The sequence below is a fragment of the Protopterus annectens genome, chromosome 3.part1 (assembly GCF_019279795.1).
Source record: "Protopterus annectens isolate FY-2018-M chromosome 3.part1, PAN1.0, whole genome shotgun sequence".
NCBI classification, from domain to species: Eukaryota; Metazoa; Chordata; order Ceratodontiformes; family Protopteridae; genus Protopterus; species Protopterus annectens.
In genome coordinates, this window is record NC_056732.1 from 1,363,048,235 (window position 1) to 1,363,067,408 (window position 19,174).

Genomic DNA, 19,174 nt, shown 5'->3' on the forward strand with positions numbered 1-19,174 from the left:
GTTTAAAACTGGAACAAGGGAGACAAATTCATATTAGCCGGGTAAGATATAGTTTAAAAGGATTTGCCATTACAGTTCCCTACAGAATAAGGTAGTTTGCAAATCAGCTCCCCACTGTCCTGGAAGACCTTTTCCAATACAAAAGTAGTAAACATTTTAAAAGTCCTTACAGGAATTACAATGTTTAAATAAAACATTAAGCTTATTTCAGTTTTTCCAGTTTAAAAACCAGGACATGCAGAATAAATGGCCACTTAGACCAGCCCAGTGGTGTTGCAGGTATGTCTTCTTTGTCAAGGAATAACCCTGGGATGGTTCAGAATAATCATGCGTAGCCCATCAAAGATGTCACAACACTGGATACATGGACCACACATGGTTCATACGGCCAGTGGTAGATGGACTGGCCATTCTGTACTCAAAGTAGGTACCAGTATTGTTTAATGACTTGTATACAAAAGATAGTGTGGTGCCAAATTTATTAAGATCAGGAAAAATACCAGAAACCCTGGTCCAGTAATTTTTAACCGTAGAGCATATACCACCACATCCAAGGAATATAATGTAAGGCCATAAATAATGTGTGGTCAAATAGAATTCCTGTCCTGGGAATGTTGGATAAAGGTTTTCTCAAGATGGGTGCACAATGATCCAGTCTACCTGACTGGATGAAGTCATTGATTTCCTCCAACAAGTAGCTGGGGTAAGCACAATCAAGAAACGTTTTATTAAGCAAAATACATTCCTTAATAAAATTTTCACCTTCAGATACAATTTTGGAAAGATGGATAAATTGTCCCTTTGCAATACCTTTTTTGTTTTGTTTGAAAGAATGAGCATTATGAAAATGTAAGTAGTTGTTGGAAAAAGTGCCCTTTCCGTATATGGTGGACTCGTAACGGCTTTTAGCCAAATTCTTGTATAAATATACATCAAGGAAAGGACCACCTGTATGTTAAAGGAGAATTTCAGAAGGGAAGTAGTAGAACCAAGGTATTAAAAAATTGGTTAAGTACATCCAAGTCACCACTCCAAACAATTAAGATATCATCCAGGAATCAAAGATATAATCGAATGATTTCTCAGAACTCACTGCTGCTTAGAAACAAGTGCTGCTAGTGGTGCAAAGCCAGATTGCCAAAAGTTGAAGTGCAGGCTGCCCCAATTGCAACTCCAGCGGATTGCTTAAAATATTCATTCTTAAATATAAAAACGTTGTTACTTAGAACAAAGTCCATCATATTACAAATAGTGTTGATTTTCTGTGGAGACATTGGTGTGTTAGTTGAAACAATGTCATGAAACCTTTCAAGTCCAATGGATTGTGGAATAACTGAACAAGTCCTTGAGATCCGCTGTGACCAAAATATCACTTTGCTCATATTGTAAATCCCTGATTTTACTGAGGAAGTCCCAATAATCTTCTAGGAGCCTTTTAGGATGGTAGAAAAATTTGTAATGGAAGATTTTAGTTTTTGTTCAACAAAATTAGCTTCCATCTTTAAACCACCCAAATATATAATAAGTCTCAAAGCAAATAGATTTGACTTGATATACATTAGCACTTAATTGTTTGTTAATAATATGAACATGTAGACCAAAACAGATATTTAGCAAGAATCATACTTGGCTCTTTGTAGATGCTTTGGATTCCTTTCACAATGCAAAGGCATGCTTTAGGTGAATTGGTGAATGATTATTGTGTGTGTGTGTGTGTGTGTGTGTGTGTGTGTGTGTGTGTGTGTGTGTTCTGTGATTAATTACACCCTTTTCTTGTCCAGATTGTTTTCATTTTATTTACCCCCCAGTGGGTTTTGTGATAGCTTCTGACTCCTATGTGACCCTTAGCTAAATTAAGGGGGTTATCAGAGAATTTTTGGAAGTAGAATTGTTCATAGGTAAAACATTAGTCTGTAGACCATTACAAGTTCAGTTCATAACAGCAGGTACATAATTAAACCCTGTACCTTGTATCTGTGAGGTTAAGACTTTTACCATTATGCCAACCTTCCCCCGTTGTGCTTAATTTAGGTCAGTATTTTAATCCTGGATTAAGATCAGCTGTAGTAATAGTAAGTTCCCCTAACAGTCATAAGTGCCATTATTGGGGGAATAGAGGAGGGCAGTGATATTCACTTGAAAATGAAGGAGCCTAGCCAGAATGATTGTGACGGACTCCATAGCACAGGGACCAGTGATCTACTGTATTAAAAAGATGGGTATTTCTGTTAGAATAATGGTTAAATGCATCAATGACACTGTGGGCTGTTAACTTTTGTAATACTTGTGCAGAGAATTTACAATGTATGTATTTGAATATTTTTCACCCCAGAAGCTGTAAAAGTGAGTCTAGTCATAGTAAATTCAATGTACATCATTCCCTGTATAGCAAATTACTGTAAAGTACAGAAAACAGTTGTTAAAATATAATTTGTAAGCTTCTCTTCAGACTGACTTTAAGTCTTTGTTATAGAATATTTGTTATGTTACTAGAAAACCCAGTTTATTTAATTTTAGTCTACATGGTCCTATTGGGTTACATACAGTGGGGTCTACTTTATGTACTCGAAACACGAATAACCCGAATCCAAATAGCGCAACACATAAAGAGCGAACCATGAATACGTCGAACGTACTAAAGCGCGAAATTTAAAACCTCGAACTGTTATAGTTGGCCGACCCACCACCTGCAACACACTACCTACCCAAACACAATAAAAACAACACATACGTACGCTAACCAAAACCCTACTTCTAACCCTAAATTAAAGCACCAAAACCCTACTGCTAACCATACACTAAACCCCACAAACACAACTATCTATGTACTATCCTTAACCCCTCCCTAGCCCTAAGGTCCGTAACTACCGCACACTTCCCCTACGGAGCTATACCCAAAGAAACTAAATATTCCACACACATACACTTAACAAAACCCTACACTAAACCTTACATACATTACCTATACATTACCTACACAAAACCTTACATACACTACCTACCTTTGCACTTACCTTAACCCCTCCCTAACCATAAGGTTCGTAACTATCGCACACTAACCTTACGGAGCTATACCGCAAATGGGCCAACTATATGAATTCGATATGTCCACTTTTACGGTTTTGTTCGTTCGACGTATTCGCAGGTTCGCTCTTTACATGTCACGCTATCGCTCTTTACATGTCGCGCTACTTGGATTCGGGTTTTTCAGCTTTTGAGCGCGTAAAGTAGACCCCATACAGTGTTGTACTGGGTCGCTGTTATTCAGATATTAATTTGCTTTTTAATCTTTACCCCTTTGTGGAAAAGTGTAATAACACAGGACCAGAGGCAGTAACAGTGTCACGCTGAGTTTTTTTTTTAGTAGTTGCTAGAGTGTCCCCACCACATCCTTGTCTGTTTTATCTTGCAAATGTACATCCTGGATTATTTCATTCTTGTAAGTGCTGTAAGAGGCTTACAGTGACATATTTGGGGGTTTGGTTGCCTGAGTAATTTGCAGTGTTTTCATACTTGCCTTTAACATAACCCAGAGGTTATCCACACATGTCGATGATGTCTTCCAAAACTGCTGTTCTTTTCACTAGTCTCAACATCTCTGTGTTCTGGACTGTTCATTTGCTGTAAATGCTCCCCTTGTAGGCTGCAAGTGCTAATTTGCTAATCCTGGAAACAGAGCCTCTCTCTGACCCTCTTGAAACACAACCTAGCTAAATGGATGGATGACTGTAAATTCACTCCTGGAGTGCTGCCCACATCCCTCCAGGACAGAGAAAATCATCATTAACTACCATAGACCCTTACCTCTGCGAACTTCACTCACCTTACCAATGATAGTTGGAGCAACTCAAGGTAAATATGGCTTGGCTTGTAAGGGCTCTAGGGCCGTTAGCCTAGAAACCTTCTATGAAACTATGGAGCAACAAGCTGCTTTATAGTAATGCAGACCTCTCCCATCCATGTCTCAAACACTGCATAGACATTTTGTAGTGACCAAAGCGATTGTGTAGTTGTACTATATTTACATTTTGTCTGCATTTAAGTGTGTATGTCTTAATTGTAATTTGTTTTTAATATTATAGCAAGTCCACTCAGAACTTGAAGGCATCAAGAAGAATCTTAACAAGGTGACAGAGAAAGCTGAGAAGGTGCTAGCTCAACCAGAGCATTCTGCATCTGCCCCAGTGCTGCGATCAGACATGGAAATCACACTGCAAAAGATGGACCAGGTGTACAGCCTTTCTAGCATCTACTTGGATAAGTACGTGCCTGTCTTTTTGATTTTTATTTTTGTCTTTGACTTCCCTAAGCTACCCCTGCCAGTAGTTTTTGATATATTGCATGCACTGATGCCATGTTAGGTTTACAGCAATGGGTGGGAATAGATGCTGCCGAGATAAGTCAGAGGTTATCAACTAATCTGTTACTACACTGTGTGGGAATCGATCCTACAGAGCTAAGACACACAGGAAGAAATTTGCACGTTTAAACTGTGGTGCTAGCACTGCTGCTTCTCTTTGTTCCCTTTTTTTTCCCTGCATGATATCATTCTCTTGATGTTCATCGTGTTTCACTGTTGCAGTCATTACACTTGAGTTATCCTGCTGGCAGGCTACCCGCAGTCGGCCTGAATTCCAAAGTCTTGGTCCGGCGTCGGTTGCTGTCGCCTCCTCCCTGACGTCAGTGCACCAGGGGTATAAAAGATGCAGCCGACGCAATTTTCTCCAGTCTTTCTTGCCACACGGTGCCCGAAGCAAAAGCAGTTCGCAAGTGCCGGTCGGCCGACTCCTGAGATTTTTGAAATTGAATTTCAGATCCGAAGTCTTCTGTAAAGCTAAGTAATCCCATTGCAGAAGCTTTTTTCTTGCTCCAGACTGATGCCAGAAAAAGTTAACAATTGTATTTCTTGTGGGAAGCAAATACCTCATAAGGATTTTCATTCTTACTGTATTCCTTGCCTAGGCCCTGACCACGATGTTGCTAGTTGTCAGTTTTGTGCTAGATTTAACCAACGCACTATTAAGCGTCGGTACGATTTTGCTTTTCATTACTTTGGCTGAAGGTTTAACTACATAATGCTGTCGGAACAGCCGACGACCGGAGTTCATAAAAAGTGCAAGAAAAAAGAAAAGGACAGGCATCCGAGGTCCAAAACCGTCGATGAAGCCTCTTCTAGGCCAGTCGCCGGTTTGCCGGTTCTCAGTGAGGTGCTTTCGCAGCCCCTGACACCCGCTACCTCAGAGCCACAGGCCACCTCCGACTCCCACGTGGAGACAGCTTGGCCTCTGGATACTCAAGGTATTGGGCCTTCGGAAACTAATCACTCAGATGGGTCCGGAGCCGCTGAGCAGGCATCAGCTTCTCAGGATGTTTTCAGATCTACACAGCTTTATATCAAGCCAACTTCAGCATCAAAGACAAAGACTAAAACTGTTTTAAAGGAATCAAGTACAGCATTCTCCAGGACAGACTTCCATGCCTAAGAAACAGATGCTCAAAATGGCTGAAGGCCTAATTACTTTGATCAGGGGTTCCCACCCCCCCCCCCCCGATAAGAGGCCTAGGCAAGACACTGAATATGATTCCTCTGATCAGGTTTCCATTTCCTCTGACTCCTCTTCAGAGCAGGGATACTCTATTCCTCCCTATGAGGATTCTGATGCTGAGGAATCTATTCCTTCAGCTTCTCCTCCTGAGGATTACTCATTTGGGGAAACCCTGCATACCATGAGGGAGCATTTCCACTGGGAGAGCCAAGATTATTCAGATTCTAAGAAAAGGCTTAGAGGCTTTATTTTACTACCTCAGCACAGACCTCTTGCTATTCCTCCTGTTCTAGACATTGTAGATGATGTATTTTCAGAGTCCGGCCTGTCTCCCGACTCTCTACCTCCTGCACCTGTTAAGCCAGACAGATACTACAGGGTTCCAGACTCTCATAAATTTCTGTATAAAAACCCTGCTGCTGACCCAGAAACTGTTTCTCAGGGTCCCAAAGGGGTCAAGGCTGTTACTGCAAAAAACCCTGTCCCCTCAGATAGAGATTCTAGGGCACTGAACAGATGGGGGAAAAAAGTTTACACTTCTGCTACCTTGGCTTTAAGGGCTTTAAATTGTCAGTTTCATATGTTTAAATATCAGCAGTACTTAATGTCTCTGTTAAAACAGAAAATGTTGACAAAATGTTCTGAGAACAAGGAATTGCAGGATTTATTGCATGCAGCTGAACAAGTGGGAAAACATACCTTGCAATGTGGTTATGATTCACTGGAGGCCTCTTGCAGGGCCGCTGTAACAGGTTCTGTCATTAGAAGGCATGCTTGGTTAAAGGAACAGACTCTGCCTGATCATGTTAAAGCAAAATTATTGGATGCTCCATTACAGCATGATACTTTGTTTGGTGTTAAGGCAGAAGAGGTGTTGAAGAAAATGGAGGATAAAGCTAAATCTATGCAGACAGTGAAGGATTTCTTACAGGTACAGCCACCCAGATTTAGCAGAAACTGGCCTTCTAAGAATTGGTCCTTTCCCATGTCAGACAGGCCACAAAGAGGCAGATACAGATGCCCTTGATGCAGACAACAGCCCCAGGGCTCATACAGGCCCAAACAATGGGGTGCTTCTACCTCAGACAAATCATAGCCATATAGGAAACAGTCCCAATGACTTCCCTCTGCCAATGCCAAGCATTTATCTTTTGGCAGCACCCTTAGGGGGAAAGCTAGCACTTTTTTCACAAAATTGGCACATGATCACCCAGGACAAATGGGTCTTAAATATAGTCTCTCAGGGCTACAGGTTCCATTTTCACACCCTTCCAAAGGCAAAAGGCATGCCAGACCTGCCACACAATCAATGAGCAGAGGCACAAAACCAAGTTACATCTCTGATGGACATGAGGGCTATTCAGCCAGTGCCACAACAAGAGCAGGGACAAGGATTTTACTCAAGACTTTTCTTAGCACCAAGAAAGGACAAAGCATGGAGACCAATTCTGGACCTGTCTATTCTAAATACTTTTCTGGACGTTCCGAAATTCAAAATGTTGACTCTTAAGCAGCTTCTGCCCATGCTGGGCAAGAAGGCTTGGCTTGTAACTTTGGACCTCAAAGAGGCATACCTGCATGTCCCAGTCAGACAATCTTGCAGATGATACCTCAGATTCATAGCTGGCTCAATGCACTACCAATTCTCTGCACTGCCCTTTGGCTCATCTACTGCGCCCAGGGTCTTCACAAAATGCCTGGCACCAGTAATTGCATTTTGCAGACAGAGGAATTCAAATATATCCCTACTTGGACGACTGCCTTATTCAAGCAGAGACCAAAGACATTCTACTAAAACATCTGGCGTTTGTAAAAAGATCACTAATTTGCCTAGGGTACACAGTAAATGAAAAGAAATCAAAACTAGTACCCTCTTAAGAGATAATATTCCTGGGTGCAAGCTTAAATACAACTGCCCAGATGGCTTATCTCACGCCAGACAAACAAAGGCAACTGACTTCTTACTTCGAAAGCATGGCAACAAAGACCCAGTTATCTGCAAGAAAAAAATTCTGCAGGCTCTGGGCTACATGGCCTCCTGCATTCTGCTAATTCCATATGCAAGACTGCGTATGAGGAAACTACAATGGTACCTAAAAAGTGTTTGGACTCAACATTGCCACAGCCTGGAATCATTAATTTCACTCATTTCCTGCCTGCAACAGGAGTTTCGATGGTGGGCACAGGCCTGTCACCACAACAAGGGACAGCCATTCACTTTACCCACAGCCAGGCAAACACAAACAACATATGCATCAGATTATGCCTGGGGGGCCCACATTGGCAGGAAAATGTATTCAGGGCACATGGCCCCCAAGCCAAAGGCATCTACACATCAATCAAAAAGAGATGCTAGCTGTACAAAATGCCCTGACAGCCTTCAAGGACCTACTTCATCCAGGACAGCTGATGATAAAGACGGACAACACCACAGTCATGTGGTACATAAACAAGCAGGGGGGCACACATTCCTACCCCCTCTGCAGACAAGCCATGATTTTGTGGAACACAGCATTGACCTACCAAGTACACCTGCAAGCACAATTCCTGCCAGGAAAAACAAATGCTCTGGCAGACTAACTAAGCAGAAACCTCATGGACCCTCATGAGTGGAAACTAGATCCACAAATCTTCAGCATGATAACAAGGAAATGGGGATGTCCAGACATAGATCTTTTTGCCTTTCCTCACAACTGCCAACTTCAGAGATTCTGCGCAAGGACTTATCACAAACAAGCATGGAAAGTGGATGCTTTGTCATTCAGCTGGAAAAACCTTACTGTATATGCCTTTCCTCCACTGCCTCTCCTCCCCAAGGTACTCCTAAAGGTCAGACAAGAGAAGCCACAAATTATACTGATTGCCCCGGATTGGCCACGCCAACACTGGTACCCAGTCCTAAGGAACTTGTCCCAAAGCCCAGCCTGGACATTGCCTCAAATTCCTCATTTACTGACCCAACAAAACAATCGGATCCTGCACAGCCAACTCAGAACTCTAGCTGCATGGTGGATACTGTAACCATTCAGAATACACCTCTCTCTAAAGCTGGTATGGATGTTATTTTGTAGGCCAGGAGGCCCAGCATCAGAAAATCTTATGCAGAAAACTGGAAGAGATTCTGTGCTTGGAACCAGGCACAAGGAATTGACATGCTTGTTCCAAATATTCCTCAGATTTTACAATATCTAACTGAGATGCTGGACAAAGGCCTATCCTTCTCATCAATTAAGATCCATGCCTCTTGCCATTTCAGCTCATTACAGTACAGATCCACCTATTTTTTCACATCCATTGCTTAGGCAGTTCCTCAGGGGGGCCAAAAACATAAGACCTCCAAGGAGAGCACCAGTACCTGAATGGGACCTCAATTGTGTCTTGGAAAAACTCACACTGCCTCCTTTTGAGCCAGCCAATACAGCTGAGATAAAATTCTTATGAGTAACCGCTCTGCTCCTAGCAATAACTTCAGCAAGAAGAGTCTCAGAGTTACAGGCACCAATGACTGTGGAACCTTTTATTATCTTCCATCCGGACAGGGTTTCTCTAAGGACAAACCCAACATTTATGCCTAAGGTAGTGTCCAGTGTGGCTCTTAACCAAACCATTCATTTGCCTACTTTTTACCCAAACCCGCAGAATAAAGGGAAGAGACTTCTGCATTCTTTGGACATACACAGACAGCCACGCTTCTACTTGGACAAAACTAAAGCTTTCAGAAAGACTGAGCAACTTTTAGTGGCATATACTGCAGGATCACAAGGAAAGGCTATCTCAAAGCAGACTTTTTCAAAATGGATAGAACACTGCAGTTTCTGCTATTCACAACATGGCAAATCAGTGACTAAGGGCATTAGACCACATTCTACCAGGGCAGCAGCCACCTCAGCGCCTTCCTCAGAGGAGTAACAACCAAGGATATTTTGGAGGCTGCAACTTGGACTTTAGTGCACACTTTTTTACTAAGCACTACCACTTGCCTCTTTAATCTAAATCCAGAGCAGGCTTTGCCACTGCAGTTTTGCAGGGCCTTATAGCCACTCCTTATTCTATTTAGACCCAGCCGCCCAACCTCAGCTTTGGGATTCAACCCAAGTGTAATGACTGCAACAGTGAAACACGATGAACATAGTATAGTTGTGTACCTACCATAAATGTAGATGTTCGAGTGTATTCACTGTTGCAGTCTAGGTTACCCACCCACCACCCCCTTTCTTTGCTGGGACTTCTCTGGACTTCTCTATCCTATACAACCTATGTGGTGTATTTGCTTGTAGATGAAGGTATTGTTTATTTTAGTGCCTGCTTTTATAAGCAATGTTTTTTTAGCCTACCCTTTTGGGGGCACCTGATATCTGGGGCAAGAAAAACTGAAGAAAATGCCGTCTGCTGCATCTTTTATACACCTGGCGCACTAACGTCAGGGAAGAGGCGACAGCAACCGACGCCGGACCAAGACTTTGGAATTCAGGCCGACTGCGGGTAGCCTGCCAGCAGGATAACCCAAGTGTAATGACTACAACAGTGAATACACTCAAACATCTACATTTATGGTAGGTACACAACTGTACTTTCTGTACACTGTTGTGTCACCCTTCTTCATGTTACAATCCTTCCTTCACCAAGGTGCAGTAATTCTGTTTTTGTGAGAGTTGTAGTAGCTGTGATCACAAGGGGTTGTATTTGTTGAAGTTAGATTTACAGATAATTAGAAGTTAAATGAAACCAGAAATGATGCACTGTTGATGGAAGTGAGCCCTGCAAGTGTAAAGATAGAAGTGGAGTAACTGATGCCTTCTGCAGACTCGATACACATACATTTTTGTCACCGTGGACTAGCATGGTGGAAGTCTGGTTTCTTTAATGCCTAATCCTTGCATTTACTATATTTGCAATATAGCATTAGGAATCTGATGGATCTAGGCATCTTGGGGCAATGTAGCAATTGCCTCATGTACACAAACATTATCTCCTTCTACCACCCAACACTACAACCTGTGAGAGATGCACTTATCTAGCCAAACTGAAGGTAAAGCTCTCTCCAACCAAGCCTGAACTTGACAATCAAGAGGAGAAGGTAAACACTTGCACCACACCACACTCATCACAGTCCCACTAAACCTACACCACCAAAATCTACACACAGAAACAAAAAAACATTCACGGAGGCTCTCAGTAATAATCTGCTCAAACAACAGAGACCTCCAAAGCAGAAACACAAGCAACCTCCACCCCCCAACACAACCCAAATGACACATAGCCCACAGACTCAGTGTGCCACTCAAACACAGCCCATAAGGTAAAACAATGTACCCAACACACTAGTCATAGGTGACTCTGTAGTCAAGCACACTGATGTCCCACTCACCAGGCTAAACAAGGAGTTTACTGTCAGCTGCCTGTCGGTGCCAGAATCTGCTACATAACCCATGCACCCAGGTCACTCCACAACAAGTACAAATATGACTCTGTCATTGTCCATGTTGGTGTGAATGACTTGGGATGTACCTCCCTGGACTACATGAAAAGAGACATCGAAGACCTCTCCGATCTTGTAGCCCAGGCAGGTATGACCCTAGCCCTAAGTAGCATCCTGCCATCACCCAGAATGATACCGCAGTACAAGGACAAAATGATTGACTTCAACAATTGGCTAAGCTTCTGGTGTCATTCTAAAAGGATCAAGTATCAATCTGCCTGGGACGACATGGTCGACAGACTATGATGCTTGGCCAGAGATGGCCTGCACCTGTCACCCCTGGGATTCCAGATACTGGCTAAGGCTCTTGCCGCCCCTATAGTGCCTTTTTTAGGCAAGGTTCAAATGACAAATTCACCACCATAACTGGAACAGGCAAGCAAAAACTGAGGGTAATGCTACTCAATGCTAGAAGTCTAAATCTCAAAATGCACTCCCTCGAGACACTCCTTAAAATGGATAACATCGATATCTGTGCAGTGAAATGACACCTGGTTCAAGGCTCCAGAGAGCACCCCTGCATTACCAGGCTATAATTCATACCACACTTTTCGGCCACCTCACCTGGACTGGAACACCATAGGCGGAGGTGTGTCCATATTCATTAAGGATATCCACACCTCCAGGCTAGTTGCTCAGCATAATGCATCTGAGGTTATCCAAGTGCAACTAACTCTGGAAAAAACTGCAATCCAAATTGTAGGTTGGAGAGATCTCCCACCATGCCCCAGGATTCCCACTCCTCATTTTTTGATATACTGGAAAATATTAGGGTTCAACCAAACACCCTAATAGTGGGCAATTTCAACTACCCCACCATTAGCTGGGAAAACTACTCATGTACCAACTCCTTCGCTCGACACTTTCTGGAATTCATAAATTCCAATGCCCTGGATCAACTTATCCACACCCCCACCAGGGGCAACAATATCCTAGACCTAGTCATTACCAACATGAGTGACCGGTGTTCCACACCTGACATCAACTCCTCATTGGTCAGATCTGACCGTAAGGTAATAACCCTAGATATCCACATCCCGCCCTCACCCCCCATTAAAGAAACCATGGTAAAAAATTTCTCCAAAGCCAACTTCATGCTTCTTAAGACAAGTGGCGAACTTCATGACACCCATGCAGATGGACAATGCAGTTACAATTGCTGAATCCTACACAAATGCACTCTATAAGCACCTACACGAGTGCATGGATCGTGCTATCCCAGAAAGAACCAAGACACTATCCTCCAAAAAAAGGAAGCCAGTCTGGTGGTCCCCTGCCATAAACAGACTCTACAAGAGAAGGAAGAAACTGTAGCAAAAGAGAGTAAAATCCTTTGAGTGCAAAAGCTCCCTGGTCAGCCTTAGTAAGTAGCTGAGATCCCTTATAGGATCCTCTAAAGCTAGCTATGAAAACAAAATTGCCACTGATTCTAGGGCAACCACAAAGCATTCTATATAGCTATGTCAAGAATCTCAATGGCAACACCCAGATCTGCTCTGAGTTGCAGCAAAACTGCATGAAAATTACAGAACCAACTGATATTGCCAACATCCTGGCAGATACTTTCACTGCTAACTTTACCCCCCTCTCGCCCCTTAAAGGGGTCATATCTATACAGGAAGAATGCAGAATCCCTGTAATCACAACTACACAGGTAAAAACTGCACTATCTAAAGCCAAAAACACAGCATCCATGGGACCAGACAACATCCCAGGCTGCATTTTACATGAACTTCAGGACGAACTGGCTTCCCACCTAAGCACCATGTTCAATCATAGCCTCGCATCAGGCTTTGTTCCCACTGAATGGTGCATAGCAACAGTTATCCCACTCCACAAAGGGGGAGCCACCACTGATCCCAGGAACTATCACCTTATTAGCCTGACGAGCCTGGTCTGTAAGACCATGGAACGTATCATCATGGAACTCATAAACAAAGACATTGGTAACCTCCAAACTCTGGACCCCACCCAGTTCGGGTTTGTGAAAGGCCAATCATGCCTCCTGAACCTGATTGACTTATTTGAGGCAGTCACCAAAGCTGTAGATGAGGGTAAGGTGGTTCACACAGCCTATATTGACCTCACCAAGGCTTTCAACACCATCCCCCATTCTGGAATTATAGCTAAACTCACTAAACTAGGTATAAATCCCTACGTCACAAGATGGGTTGCCAACTGGCTCACTGACAGTACCCACACTGTAAAAGTTGCAAACTCCAAATCTGACTTCAAACCAGTGGCAAGTGGAGTACCACAGGGTTCAGTCCTGGGACCTCTGCTGTTTGGTATTTACTTTTCTGAAGTACAGGCTAACACAGAAGGCCTTTGGCTAATGAAGTTTGCAGATGACTGCAAACTAGGGGCCATAGTAGAATCCCCAAATGATGTGGACATCCTACAGAAGGGCCTCATTAAGGCAGATGCCTGGTGTCAGAGCCATGGCCTCAAGCTTAATGCCAAAAAGTGCATTGTCATCCCCTTTGATAAAAGCTCTGTACCCATGAATTACCACAAAGGCAGCAGTCTACTTAACGCCAAATGTGTGATAAGAGACCTTGGGACCCAGGTGGACAGTGGTCTTGCCTTTGATTATCACATCACCACAGTAGTCAGGAAATCCTTCTATGTGATACACCTCATCACAAAAGGGTTCTCATCCAGGGAAAACAGGTCATTGTTCCCCTGTACTCGGCACTCATTAGAGCCATTATAGAGTACAACTCCCCTTTTGGAATGTACCTCACAAGACATCTGCAGCAGCTGGAAATGCCACAGAAGTACCTCACAAAGAGGATTACTGGCCTCAAACAAATGCCCTACACTGATGGTCTCAAAAAAACTCCAGCTTTACCCCGTAGCATATTTCCTACTCCGAGGTGATCTCTGCCTAACATATAAAGCTATGTCAAACTCAGAGCTGTTGGACATGCTACACCTAAAGAAATCCCAATCCCTCAGAGTTACACGCTCTAGGGACCTAAACCTTGTCACCACAGTAAACAGGACATGATGGAGGAATAGATTCCTGTCCCAGAGACTTCCCATACTCTGGAACAAGCTATCCATCTATGTCAAGCAAAGTTCCTCATTAGCAATCTTCAAGAAAAATTTTGATGAGTGGATGGGAAATAGGAAATACATCCCGGGGATCACTTCTGTGGCCCTGCTCGACAGGAGCACAGGAAAATAACTTTCTTGGGTGGCGTAAGCCAGGAAACCCTGTTGGCTAGGCTTACTTAGGCCCTTGGGCCGATAGCCTATTACCTACGTATGAAGTTGGTGAATGAAATTCAGTTTCAGAGTAAATTAAATGTTCTTTCATTGTTGTTTACAGGCAGTTATTTTAAGGAACACTAGGGCTCGAGAGGCTGGGATTTCTGCATGTCCTAGAAATATACATACAGTAGACTCCCTCTTATCTGATCTTGCTGGGATAGGACCTTAGGCTGGATAAATGAGTGCTGGTTAATCAGAAAATGCATACAAAATAGCATTTATAGGTTATAAATCAGCTAAAATAACATGGTTTGTACTTGTTTGCTTTTCCCTAATGAATATGAGGTCTAAAACTCAAATGTCTGTCATCATTTGGCTCAGAGGAGGCGGAAGTGTTATTCTTCTCTGTTGTCTTTTGCTAGAGCTGCGGCAGAAATTTGATGGCTGGTTAAAAAGAGAGGCCAGTTAAGAGGGAGTCTACTGTATACACAATTCTCATCCACTTTGCCTTTATGATAAATAGAATAACCTGAACCTCTGATTCATTTTTTTCTGCTGATAAATTGTCTTGTACTTTAGTGCAAAAACTGGGGGAGGGGGTATGGAGCTTATTCATAGGGAGTTATTGGGCTTGCAGTTCACAGAACCATTGAGGAGACGGTCTCAAATGGTGTCTGCCAAGCACTGTCTAACTAAGCAACTTGCTCAAGGTCACACAGTAAGTAGATGAGAGGGGGAGGGAATCAAACTGTGTACCACATGAACTACAGCTCGCAGCGTTAACCATCTATGCCAGCTGCCAGTAATGGCAAATTAGGAGGAGAGTGCAGATATGGACATGCCTTAATATTTGTTGGAACTGGCACTGGTAACCAAACAGTCATTTTGCTGAAGTGCTAGTTATTTTTAGTGAAGTAAAGAAACTCTCTCTTTGTTAACTTTGTTTCCAAGCCTTGTTTTATAGTATTATTTGTCGTGTTTGGGGCCATTAGAAGTGTGTTAGTGCTGTAACTTTACCTTTGTTAGTATTTTCTAGCTTTCCTTTCAGTGAAGGTAGTAGGGCGATGTTTGATTTGGAATGACTGTGAACACTGCCACAGCTTTTGTATCCAGTCTGCATTTACTTTCAGGTGTTAAGGCTGAGTCTGGAATGTCTGCATATTACCACATTTCATGCCACTGAATTGTGTTTCAGGCTTTAAAACTACTATTTCTTCGACATTGTCTTGTATCTCTCTGACTTAACAGTTGAAAGGCTAAACAGACTTAGCGAGGTGGTCCACAAATCGCTGATTATATGATCTTTAATATTAACATTGTTAGTGATAATACATGAGCTGGGGGCCCTGGGCTAAAAATTCTTGTGATGGTTTTAAATTTTTTTTTGTGTTGTGATTTTTAAAGTTTTCTTATAGTGGCTTATCTGTATAGCCAACAATGTTTTCTATCCCTGCAACTATACAAAGTTGTAACTGAGTAAGATAGTATCGTATTTTTGAGTATTTCTGTCAATCATTTTCAGGTTGAAGACAATCGAACTTGTCATTCGAAGCACTCATGGTGCTGAGGATGTTGTCAAGAATTATGAAGACAGGCTGGGAGATATCAGTCTTGTTCCCGCCAACGCCAAGGAGCTGGAAGCATACAAGTCACAGCTTAAGGTAAGTGCACATTACGGTAGTGGTGTATCTGTAGAAAGTGCTACAGAACTGCAGTTTGCATTCCTTTGCAATGCAGACTGAAATGTGATATTTGAAGACTTGACTAGTGTTATGGTTAATGGTGCTCCATACCTTTTAATTGTCCACATACTCAGCATTGTATGTATTGTGGATTGTAATAGATTTTTGAGCTACTCTGTTTATGATGCATTTCCTCAGATCTTTACATACCCATGTGTGTGTGTGTGTGTGTGTGTGTGTGTGTGTGTATAATATATATATATATATATATATATATATATATATATATATATATATATATATATATATATATATAATATGTATGTTTGCGTGTAGACGTGTGTGTGTGTGTACAAACAAACACAAACTGATGTAAAGATCTCAGGAAGCACATCGTAAAGACAGTATTTCAGAAGTCCATTACATTCAGATAAAGTAAAATGCTGAGTTAGTGATAAAAAGCATGTATGTGTGCGTGTGTGTGCGTGTGTGTGTGCGTGTGTGTACTTATGCACGCATATGTGTTTGTGTGCATGTGTGTGCGTGTGTGCATACACATTATATAGTATTTTGTATTAGTTTATGAATGCTGGTGTGCTCTTCTTAAATGGTGCTGTTTAAAATGTATTTAAAATCATGCAAGGGAGGGGTGGTCATTACATTCTGTGGGCTACATTAGCTGTTCAACTAATAAGGGGCAGCAGAGCTGAAGGTTCTTTCAGTGGCCAGACTAGATCTTTGGATTGTAGTAAGAAGTTCACAAGGCATATATTTGAACAAATGATCTGAAGTAGTTAACTTCATTCTTTCTGCAAATTTGGGTATACGGATCCGATTCGGATCCGAGCCGGCAAAACTTTTCAAGCATCAGCTCCAAGCTCCAAGCTCCTCCCTTAGCTATATTACATCACTTCCTCCCATCTAGCCCCAGATCTCGTTTGCCGCTCTGTGAGTCAGCATTGTGGTCTCTGAGCTCTAAGCAAGTTGGTAAGGTTTTTTGGTTTTATTGGTGTAGTGGGGTGTGAATACCTTTCCCTTTTTCCTCCTTTCTTTGCGTTTGGTCGGCGTGTTAGTTATAAAAAAAAAATGAAAAATATATACAGTGTTTGTGTAGTACTGTTTTGTAGTCTGGTTTCCCACTTAGGCCCAATCCCTTGTTAAGTGTGTGTGTGTGTGTGTGTGTGTGTGTGTGTGTGTGTGTGTGTGTGTGTGTGTGTGTGGGCGGGCCGTTAGGGCTTTTACTTTTCTCCACTATGGCTAAACAGCCTAAGGTTCTTTTTAAGAAATGCACAGAGTGTGGTCATAAGCTCTCACTAGCCGATGGCCACACTGTGTGTTCTATGTTTAGGGGTCACCCATCTGTCTGCATCCTGCGACATTTGTTCAGGCTTTAACCCTAGGGCACTGAAGGATCGTCAGGTTAAGCTTGTGGCTAAAGGTCTGCTACCAGCTTCTGCCCTGGAGTCTGCGTCGGTTTCCTCCCCAGCCAGTGACACTGTGCAGGCAGGGATTCAACCTCCCGCCAGGCCTGCTACATCGGATTTGTCCCAGAGAGGTAGGGACAGAAGAGAGAAGGAAAAGCGCCACAAAGAGAGGGACAGGCCCAGAGAAAGATCACTGGACAGGGAGTCTTTCTCCAGCCCCTCTTCAAAGGCACCCAGGTCTGGTTCTCCTCAGCCCCGCTCTCTCCGTTTCTCACCAGAGCCGATGGAGCCATCGGAGCCGAGGCACTCCCCTCAGATCTGGCCCAGACCCGAGTTGGTCACTTCCTCCAGGTCGACTCAGTGTGTCTCCGATGTAGATATGGACAGGCTGAGGAGGAGGTTCATCCAGAACCAGATTCAGATGGGGGTCTTACTAGGGCCCTCTCCCATTGGAGTGGATCCCTCTACAACTATGTTCCACCCTATTTCTCCTTCCCCGATCCGACCCGATGCTTCAGGGTTCTCGGGTCCGAGACCTTTCAGAGCTGTTGGGTCAGTGCCGATGGTTCTCGTTTGAATTCCTCTGAGCCGATCTCTGATCCAGGAGACTCTCGGAGCCATGGTTGGGGAGTCAGACCCGAGGGTCGAGATCTTGCTCTCTTGGATCCTATCCTCAGTGCCCAGACTACCCTGCTGTCGGCTCTGAATCCTGCTTCGGATCTGGGGAGAGCCTCATCCTTACGAGCTTCGGAGGTGTGCTCTCCATTGGCATTTGGGGCAGTGGAAAGGGTTCTCTCCTAGGGGTTGAGGCCACAGCTCACCTACTCGGATCCTACCCATACCCCTCTGATTTTGGATTATGCTCCCATTACCCTGTCTCAGGGACAGCCCGTGCCAAAGCAACCCCAGATTGTTCCCCTCAGGGAATCCCCGGAGGCTTACGAATCCTCTTCAGAGAGTCCCACTGGAGAGGAACCTCATAAGCACAAGTGTAAGAGGAGACACTTGGACTCCCCTGAGTCCATTACTACCGGTACAGACTTGGATGAAGGAGAGGGTTCCTCCAGATCACCTACTGAGGACGTCTCATTTGGAGACATTATGGAGATCCTCTGCCAAAGAGGAGGTTGGTCAGCCCCCAAACCCTGTGCGGATGAGTCCGTATTCCTGGAGGTCTTTGGCGCTGGCCCAATCTACTTCCTGGGTCTCCCCTCCAGCTGACCCTTTGGTGGACCTCATCACCACTAGGGCATGGAAGGATCCTGACACCGTAGAGCCTATACCCAAAAGGCCAGACAAAATTCTTTCCCCGCCGTCAGACAGACAGGCATGGTCCAAGAGAGCCCCGGTAGACAATTTGGTGGTTGTAGCAGCCACAAAGAAGGAACTGGCACAGGAGAGCTCCTCGGTTCATCCACCAGACAAGGAGTCCAGGTCGATGGATCATTTCAGGAAGCGCATGTAGTCGTCAGTGACATTTTCTATACGTGTGCTGAATTACTTGGCACATGTCATCCGACTGCAGCAAGACCTTATATCGGAACTAACTGAGTCACCCCCGGAGTCTCTTTCGCAGCAGGACAAGCAGTCCTTTACTACGAAGATGGCTACACTGAAACCAGTGACTAATATCTCTATGCTTCTCCTCTCTCATGCTACGGAGGGAGCCGCTAGAGCTGCTGGTACAGGCGTTGCCTTGAGGCGACACACCTGGATCAGGCTGTGTCAATTTGCGGACCCCTTTAAGGCATCTTTCATCAACACCCCTTTCGATGGATCATCCCTCTTTGGGAAGACTGTATGTGACGCACTTAGTCAATGTAA

At 43.6% G+C, this 19,174-nt stretch overlaps 1 protein-coding gene across 12 annotated transcripts in view; it reads left to right on the forward strand.

Moving 5' to 3' along the window:
• PLEC (plectin) overlaps positions 1–19,174 on the forward strand; it is a 1,553,583-nt gene that overhangs the window by 1,436,278 nt on the left and 98,131 nt on the right. For all 12 annotated transcript variants that reach the window (XM_044067397.1, XM_044067398.1, XM_044067399.1 and 9 more), the window contains 2 exons: positions 4,083–4,261; positions 15,767–15,905. In XM_044067397.1, coding sequence (XP_043923332.1) covers positions 4,083–4,261; positions 15,767–15,905 — 318 coding nt within the window. The remainder of the gene's footprint in view (positions 1–4,082; positions 4,262–15,766; positions 15,906–19,174) is intronic.